The sequence below is a fragment of the Corvus brachyrhynchos genome, unplaced genomic scaffold (genome assembly GCF_000691975.1).
Source record: "Corvus brachyrhynchos isolate BGI_N302 unplaced genomic scaffold, ASM69197v1 scaffold280, whole genome shotgun sequence".
In the NCBI taxonomy this organism is placed as follows: Eukaryota; Metazoa; Chordata; class Aves; order Passeriformes; family Corvidae; genus Corvus; species Corvus brachyrhynchos.
In genome coordinates, this window is record NW_008236198.1 from 1,118,785 (window position 1) to 1,127,840 (window position 9,056).

Here is a 9,056-nt window from a genome sequence, read left to right on the forward strand (position 1 = left end):
AGACCTCTCCAGGCTTTTAAACTCCCATGGGAAGGGGTTTCCCTTCTTTCTGAATGGTGCCTGCTCACAGGTTTGATGGGGCAGATGAGACCAAGCTCCAGCAGGACTGAAGGATTTAGGAATTTACCTTTTGGTGATTAATCCCGGGGTGGAATTCGTCCCTGTGCTTGGCAAACACTCCAGGAAGAGCTGGATCCTGCAGCTCCCTGGGAGTCACCATCCAGGGCTGCTCCCTGCAGGGGAAGGAGCTCTCCAGCTGCCTTCATTAACTCTGGGCAGGGTTAATTGGATTCCTGCTCCTAACAGGAATCCCAGGAGCAGAGCACAGCAAGGCCAGACAGAACTGAGTGGTCTTTAACAGATGAAACGGGGTGGGATGGGATGGAAATGGTGCCTGGGCCCATCCTCCTGCCACATGCCAGTCTCACTCCATGAAATTCAACAGGGTGCTGGGATAAATCCACAGCAGAATTCCCATCAAGGCAGATTTCAACCCAAAACTTCAGCAGCATTGGGGAAATCAGCAACTCAATCTCGACCTGGATGAAACTCAGCAACTCACTCTAAAACTGGATGAAACTCAGCAACTCACTCTAAAACTTTACAGGGGAAACAAGAATCTCAGGTCTGAGGTTCCCAGCAGATCAGAACATCATTTGGTGGTACAAAACCCTTACAAAAGAGTCTGGAATTCTGGAGAGGAACAAGGATCCTTTACAGTACCTCCACTGAGATCTCCTTGGGGGTCAGGGGCCACTTGTGTTCGTACTTGTCCTTGCCCGTGGGGTCAGTGTTGGCAGCTGGGGCCGAGTTCTCGGGCCGCACTCCCAGGCTGGGTTTGCTCACCAGGTTTTGCACAGATTTGACCATATTCTTTAAATCCTCGGGGTATGGAGTGGGGTAACGCTTGAGATTTATCTCCACCTGAACAGTCATAAAAGGATGAATTAAAATCAGGACTTAAAGCAGAAATACAGACTGAAAACAGAGTGCAAAGTAAAGCCTGGCCACGGTACTGGGGCTGAGGGCGCCTTCCTCACGGTTTGGTTGATCTGTTTGGGGAGTTTGAGGAGTTCAGGACTGAAATTTGCTCGCTGACTCTTTGTCAGCCTAGAGTGGAATCCCAGTGACATAAAATAAGGGATGGGAGTGGTTCCCTACAAGCCCATCTCTCACCCTGGGAGGGTGCTGTTAACTCTGCACTTTGCTGGCACATCCCATCACACTTCCCTGAACAATCCTGCTGGCAATGCAGAATTAATTTAGCCACGCTCCGTGTACTCAATTAATCTGAATTATGGATGGCAGCTGAGAGCAGGATCCCATCCTCTGGGAGCCATTTGCTCCTGGAGATGGATAATGTTCACACACAGCCGGGTGTCTCTGACTCTTCTCTGGCACAGGAAACCAGACCCGAAGCACTCCAGAGAGTCCCCAAGGCCTGACTGAGCTTTAACTGACTGACAGACCCACAGATTTCCTCGAAAAGCCCACAGCTGAAGTTCCCAAGTTTCCCAGAGGGTGTCAGGATAACGAGGCTGGGAAACGAAGGGATCTGGAATCATTTACCACACAGCAGCTTTACCTCACGGTGCAGGTGAGCCGACAAAGGAGCTGATTTTAACACAGCTCCCTGCCAGAGCTGCTCGATTTGAATTCCCAGCGAGGAGCAAAAAAGCAATTTTGGATTCAGCTGAAAATGGTCTGTCCATAGGAGTATTTCAGAGGCAAAAGCATGATTGATTTGGTAAATAAAACTGCATCAAGTGCTGGCATCCAGATGTGAACCAGGAGAGAATAAACATCACGGAGCAGAACGGAGAATGTTCAAATCTCTGAGTGGGATGTCACTTCTCATAAAGAATTCCACCAGAAAAAGATAAATTAAGTCTGGAAAGCAGCACCCAGGCTCTGCTTCAATTATGGTTGAATGAAACCGTGTTTAGGGGTGGCCTAATGAGGCACTTGGTGTCTCCCAGAGCTCAGGCCATGGTTTAAGGGCAAGGGCTGAGGCAGGCAGGGCTGAGAGCCAAGGCACAGAGCAAATCCTCGGGAACTCCAGCCAGAGAGAAGGAACTGGAGGGCTGGGATGAGACAGACAATCCCAGGCAGGGATTTCGGCAGGAGTTCTGCCTCCCTGGGAGTGTAAATATTGAACAGCCAAACTCCTGGCAGCTGCACTGGGATGCAGATCTTCCCCTCACTGATCCACACTTACCATCCCAGAGGAGATCTGTATTCCCTGTCAATCCCATGCCAGTGCTGCAGCAAAAGCAGCCTGACCCCGAAGAGAGAATTTTCAAACTTCAAAATCCTTGATGGAAAAGAGTTATTGAACAATCCCAGTGACCAAATCTGTTTTAACATCTGTCTGGCTGAGAGTTCCGTTTGATGGGAGGTAAAAGGTGCAGACTGCTTCTGCTGGTATAAAATGCTGCAGTGTTGGTGGTTACTGCCCGCTGAGAATTTCAATTTATTTCAATTTAGCCCTTAAAGGTCTGGCAAAACTGCTAAAAATGTTCATGCTGAGGCCTTCAGCCATGTCACCCCCAGGTAAAATTCTGGCAGCAAGTGGTGGAACAACAGAAAACTTTCCCAGGTGCTGTTTTCCATGCATGGCCCATAAGCCTGCAATTCATCCAGGGTAAAATTCCACCTTAATCTATTTATTGTGAGGTGAAGGCTGCTTTTGGCTTCATTTTCTGTTTCACCATAGCAGCAGAGCCCATTAGCTCTGGGTACAGGAGCTGGAGAAAAATTCCCAACTGGGAAAAATATTGGAAAGAAAAACCAAGAATTTCCACCAAGTTTTCAGTGGAATGTTAAATTGCTATTGACAAGAGAACTGTTAGTTTTAGAAGTAAAATCTGATTTAAATCTCCTCAGATGACCTTATCTCTGACCCTACATTTTACCTTGGCTGTTCTACCACAGTTAGAAATTTGCAGGGTTGAAGTGTGGGATAATTCCTTTACATTATTCAAGGAATAGACATTTTCATGCCAGGTAAAGGCTGACAGGTTTGCAAACACCCTTCTGACAATGCAGCTGACTGAGGGATTGATGGAGAACTCTGGAATGACATTAACTGCACAAAACTGGGGGAGGAAATTCGTGTTTGCACTTCATTTTTTACAAGTGATGCCCTTTCCACTGCACATTCCATGAGGCTGCAAAGCCCTCGTTGACTTCTACTTTATGGGATCCCCTATGGGATTCAAGTACTCCTAAAAAAGGCGTGGTTGGACAGTAATTCTGTCTCCCAACAGGGAGTTAATTCCCCGTGGGACACAGCGGGAATGTGACATTAAAAGACAAACCCAGTTCAATTCAAGACCTGCATATTGAACCCTGTCCATAATATGTGAATCCCAGAATAAATCCAGCAGAACTTACCTTAACTTTCCCTGGATTTTCCTCCTCTTCCTTCTTGTCTTCGAATTCAAAGGCCACAGTCATTCGCTGCTGCCTCTGCTCCTCCCACAGAGTGGGGTTGAAACTGTCACTGTCTGACTGGAAATCTGCAGGGAATTGGAAAGGGAGATGGGAATGATCCCAACAGACTTCTCCTGGCTGGTCACTTGGGTGGTGGTTTGAAAATGCGAGGGGGACAATGGGAACTGAGAAACCATTCCAGAGTTATGAAGAAATCTGGGATCAGAGTGGTGGGAAGCACCACCAGGGTTTGGGGCAGCCCTGGAGCAGAGGGGGAGTGTGAAAATTGGGATTTAATGGAGCTGTGGGAGGAGCAAAGCCTCAATCCAGCAAGGTTTGGGAGCCCTGAGCCCCCAGAGCACAGGGCTGGACATTCCCAGCTCCCAACAATTCCCGGTGTGTGCACACCCAGAGCCAGGTTCAGACTGCTCCTGCAGAGCCTCTCTGGAGAGAAAAGGGGTTCAGAAAATGGCAGTCCAAAACTGTAAGCCAGAAAATGCCAATCTGAGAAGGTCAATCAGGAAACACCAATCTGACAGCCCGGGAATGATAGGATTCCTCCGTGGGGGCCAAACCAGGGATGTCCTGTGGGCCTGGCCCATCCATGGCGCCATGGCCGAACCTTCCTCTCCCTCCCTCTGGAATTCCTCCCCCTCTCCAAACACAGAGCTGCTGGAATTTTACCCTCATCGCTGCGGGGCTGCTGGGGGAACATGTAGTTGGTGAGCACTCGCTGCTTGGTCTCGGGATGCGCCTCCGTCTGCAGCGGGATCAGAGCCTTGGACTGCAGGGAATGGGAAAACACATCCGTAAACTCGGGGGACTGGGCAGGATCCGGCTTCCCGTGCCCAGGGAATGCGAGGCTGGCTGCAGCTCTGCAGGAAAACCAACTGCACACAGGCTGCAAGGCGTGGGGCCTCCTCTGCCGCTCCTCACTCCTGCAGTGCCTGTCATTCCCAGCACAGGGAACATCAGGAATCCCACCTCGCTGCTCCAAGGGAGAAGGATCAGGGAACAAACCTGTCACCACACAGTTCAACACCTCTTGGGGTGTATTTTAAGCCAGGCTTAGCAAAGAGTTAATTATTGATGGGGAGTAAATTCCTGGGGGTTGTCAGTTCACCCGGGAGCAAGACACTGTGGAACTTCCACGGAGCATTCCCTGCGAGCTCCTGCTGTGTTTGACTTCAGCTGGGGATGTTTTATCACTGCTTTGCTCTAAGCTTGCTCCAGGAGTCACTGTCACAGTGCACAGAATGGAAATCAGTCCCTGCTCTGCCACAGGAAAGTCAAAATGCTGGAAAATGTTGTCTATTTAAAGGGCTGGGGGTGTTCTGTGCCTGGGCTGCACAGCCAGGCAATGTGAATTTTTTAATGGAAATCATAGGGGAAAAAAACCCCAAGAATCCTCATTTAACACATTAAAATTTAATCCTAATTTTCTATTACCCCCCCCTTTCAGCTTTCACATTTTTGGCTCCTCTCTAAAACTAAATGTACATTTCAGACTTATTTTAGGGCTCAGCTGCTGCTGGAACTGTTGCATTTCTCAGGGTTCCTGTTGCATAATTTGGTTTAAAATAGAATTCCAAAGAATATCTGCTGTAAACCAAAGCCTGGAACAAAGCCAGGTCCCCTCAGGTTGCAAAGGCTCAGAAATGAGTTTTCTCCCAGAGTCCTTGTGCATCTTTGACTTGTTTGAACCCTCCCTGACTGCCGTGGAGTCCAAAATATGCAGGGATGGGAGAATGGATGGGAAAAGGGAAGAGGAAGGCAAGGATAAGGCAGCAGATGGAGCAAAGGGTTGGAACAGGGTAATAACAAGTTTGGGAACAAACATCTTGAGTTTCTACTTCCAAAATACTCCTGTGCTACTTTTGCCCTTTATTTACTACTTTGGGAAGGAGGCAGAAGCTGATCCTGGTAAAATAAATCCTGCAAAGGTGATTTTTCCCTGTTGAAAAATGATACCCAGCAGGATTTATGGCTGGATATGGAAATCCACAGCTGGGCTGGGAGCAAACCCTTCCAAAACTCCTCTGAATCTTGTATTGAGTGTCAGGGTTCATGGACAGGGGCTACAGCCCCTTCCTAAGGAAAATGGGAATATGGAAAGGCATTACCTGGTTGTCAGAAAGCCACAAGGCTGCCAGTTCCTTGAGTTTGGTAAAAGTGAAGGGCAAATTCTTCAGTCTGTAAGGGAGAATATTGGGACAAGGTGAATCCCTCATTTCCAAAACCATTTTTTTGAAGATTGGTGTGCAGCATGTTCATCTTGACCACACTGGAGTGGCTAACATTTCACTGCTTTTTTAAAATCAGTTTTACTAAAGTGCAATATTTTATCAACATTCCACTTATTACTATTATTATTATTATCATTGTTATCATTGTTATCATTGTTATCATTGTTATCATTGTTATCATTGTTATTATTGTACTACAACATTTGATTAATATTCCACATTAAGAGTTCTCCTTGGAAAGTAGAACTGCTGACATCATACCCTTTGCTACCAAGGAGAGACTGATATTTTCCTTTGGCTATAATGGAATAAAATTGAACTTATGAGACAGAGAAAAGAAAAAATCTTGGTCCTGGGGAGGTTTAGAGGAACCTCAGTGTTGCTCACAGAGCTCCCTTTGTGGGACACTGGAAGTTTGGAACAGAAACACTCCGAGATGATGGAAAATTCATTTTTGTCGGAATGTCAGACCAAAGATTAAAATAATATAAATATTCATGGTGAACCTAAATGGAAAAATTAAATGGAGCAGGGAAAAAATTAGCATTTTAATGAGACATTTAAACACCATTTCCTAAAAGGGATCTGAGAGTGGGAATGGGGATGGATGGTGAGATATTTGTGGGATCTTCATTGATGTTTTTCCTGTAACTCCTTCTGAGCAGGGTGTTTTTACAGAGTCGTGGAACCCAGGACGGTTTGGGTTGGGAGAGACCTTAAATCCCATCCCATTCTAGTGTTCCATGGGCAGGGACACCTCCCACTACCCCAAGGCAACCTGTGTTGTCCCAAAACGCCTTGTTCTTCCCAGGGCTGGGATTCTCCTGCATCAACAGCTCGCCCTGAGGGCCTTGCTCTGCTGGAAGGGGATGTGGGGCTGTTCCAGGGAACTGGAAACAGGGCTGGGACTGGGAATGGGGCAGGGAGCAGCACATCCCCAGAGCCTGCACCCCCACCACGGGTAAGTGCCAAACTTTAAAGCTTAATCATCAAAATGTTTCCTTTGCTGTAAACCCTGACTGATTTTCCAGGAAAGCCACAATCCACAGGAAGAGTGTGGAGAAGCAAAACTGCCCGGGTTGTTTTTCCAGTGTTGGATTTTCACATGGAAAATGTTTCCTTGAGAGAAACAAAAAAAAAAAAAAAAAAAAAAAAAAAGGAGACATTTCCCCTGAAGCTCCTCAGGTGAATAAACCCAAACTCAACCCAAAGCAGCCCAGTTTTGGGATGACATTCCAAGGACTTCACAGCCATGGAGAAGTTACTGCCAGTGGCTGGAATGAGGGGTTTAGAAAAATTCCTGCCATCTTTAATCCCAGATCCTGTCTTTCACATCATTTGTGATGTTCTTAAGGGCTAAACACTTCCAGAGTAAGATATTACTGTGTAAAAAGAAGAATATTACCCATGGAACTACAGAAAAGCCAGGAAAATGGCACTGATACTGTTTATGATATCTGAAAAATACCAAATGTGGGAATTTGAGGGGTCTTTGTGGTCTTTGCTTTTACTGGGAGCCTCCTGACACACAGAATTGAAACTTTTTTTTCTTGATAATAATAGTTTTTCTCACATTTCTGTAAAATAACCCACTGGGATTTTCACAGGTATCAAATTCTGGGGTTGTTGTGCCCTAAGATTCAGGCTCAGGGTGTGGGAAGAGTTTCCCCTGATGATTAACTGGAGCACAAACACCTGGGGAATATCCCTGGATCCATCAATCCACACTTTGGTGACATTCAGAGAGAATTTTCAAACAAAGACCCAAGCAGGACAAATCCAGTGCTGGAAGTGAACGACCCCAAGTGGGGTCACCAGACAAAGCCCCGAGAGTTGTCCTTTGTGCCAGTTCTCCAAGGGGAAATCCACACAAAGGGGGGTGTGAGGGTTTGGAAGATCAGGATCCGTGGGAAGCAGCCCCACACCATGCTCCAAACCACGGTGGGGATCCAGGAGCAGTTCCCTGCTTGGGAAGGGGCCGTGGGGTGCAGTGAAATCCTAATTCCTGAGCAGGAGAAGGGAGGGACACAGGGAGCAGAATGTGTGGGGATGGGTGGGGAGGTCTGAGGAGCTTTTTGGGATTCTGTGGGAGTGACAAGTTGTGACCCTGGATGCACAGACAGGAAGGGGATTCTCTCTCAGCCCTTTTAGGAACAGGAAAGGGGTTTCTCTCAGCCCCTTTAGGAACAGAAAGAGGGATTCTCTCAGCCCGTTTAGGAACAGAAAGGGGGATTCTCTCTCAGCCCTTTTAGGAACAGGAAAGGGGTTTCACTCTCAGCCTTTTTAGGAACAGAAAGAGGGATTCTCTCAGCCCTTTTAGGAACAAGAAGGGGGATTCTCTCTCAGCCCTTTTAGGAACAGAAAGAGGGATTCTCTCTCAGCCCTTTTAGGAACAAGAAGGGTGGGTTCTCTCTCAGCCCTTTAAGAACACAAAGGGGGAATTCACTCAGTCCTTTAAGAACAATCTGGAACTAAAAGAAAGGTCACTTACCAGTAACCGAGGCTCTGAGGGAGGTGTAGCCCAAATGAACTTTCTAACAATTCTACCTCTCAATCACAGGGCTCAGACCTGGAAGGACTCTGAGGAAAGAGGAGAAGCAGATGGGAGACAAGGTGTTTGTGGCTACCCATGGACAGGGACACCGGTTACTGGTAAGGAATTTGGGATTTCCAGACTCCCATGAGCGCCTGAGGCCACCCCTGGGAGAAATTCGGGATGAGCTGGAGCTCCCAGAGCTTCCACAGAGCTGCACCTGCACAAACACCTCAGCACAGCCACCTTGTGGCACTCCAGAGCTAGCGGGGGCAGGATGGATCCCATGGGAGCCAGAGCTCCCGGACTGACCGGAGCTGGGCCGCTCCAGCCCCAGGGAGACCCCACCTCATCCACGATCCAGGATCCAGGATCCAACCCCTGCTGGCTCTGCTGGGCAGAGCCAAGAGAATCCTGCATTCCCTCTGGAAAGGTTTGGAGCTGGGAAGATAAAGGGAGAGAGGACTCCCAGGTGTGGAGATGAGAAGGTTGGATACAGTTTTAGGGGCATGGCACAGAGAAGGAAAGCTGGAGTTGCCCTGGGTTGAGTGGAATTCCAACATGGATGTTTGAAGGAAGTCCTGAAATTCAAAGGGCTTCTGGCCAGGTAAGATCAGCAAGTCCCAACGTCCAGGGATGAGGAGAAGACACGGAACAGAGTGAAGGTCTGGAGTGGTTGAGCCCAGAGATCCAAAACGCACCAGAGAGGGGCTCAAACGCGGACTGCCCTGAGCAAAATGGAATCTGGGATTCCCATTGGCCCCAGTTCCAAAATGCACCAGAGAGGGGCTCAAACACTGATTCCCCTGAGCAAAATTCCTTCTCCCCAGGGCTGGGAGGGG

At 48.0% G+C, this 9,056-nt stretch overlaps 1 protein-coding gene across 1 annotated transcript in view; it reads right to left on the bottom strand.

Moving 5' to 3' along the window:
- LRRC7 (leucine rich repeat containing 7) overlaps positions 1–9,056 on the bottom strand; it is a 107,581-nt gene that overhangs the window by 24,307 nt on the left and 74,218 nt on the right. The window contains exons 13-16 of the mRNA XM_017740637.1: positions 5,559–5,628; positions 4,120–4,219; positions 3,397–3,521; positions 724–924 (exon numbers count right to left, since the gene is read on the bottom strand). Coding sequence (XP_017596126.1) covers positions 724–924; positions 3,397–3,521; positions 4,120–4,219; positions 5,559–5,628 — 496 coding nt within the window. The remainder of the gene's footprint in view (positions 1–723; positions 925–3,396; positions 3,522–4,119; positions 4,220–5,558; positions 5,629–9,056) is intronic.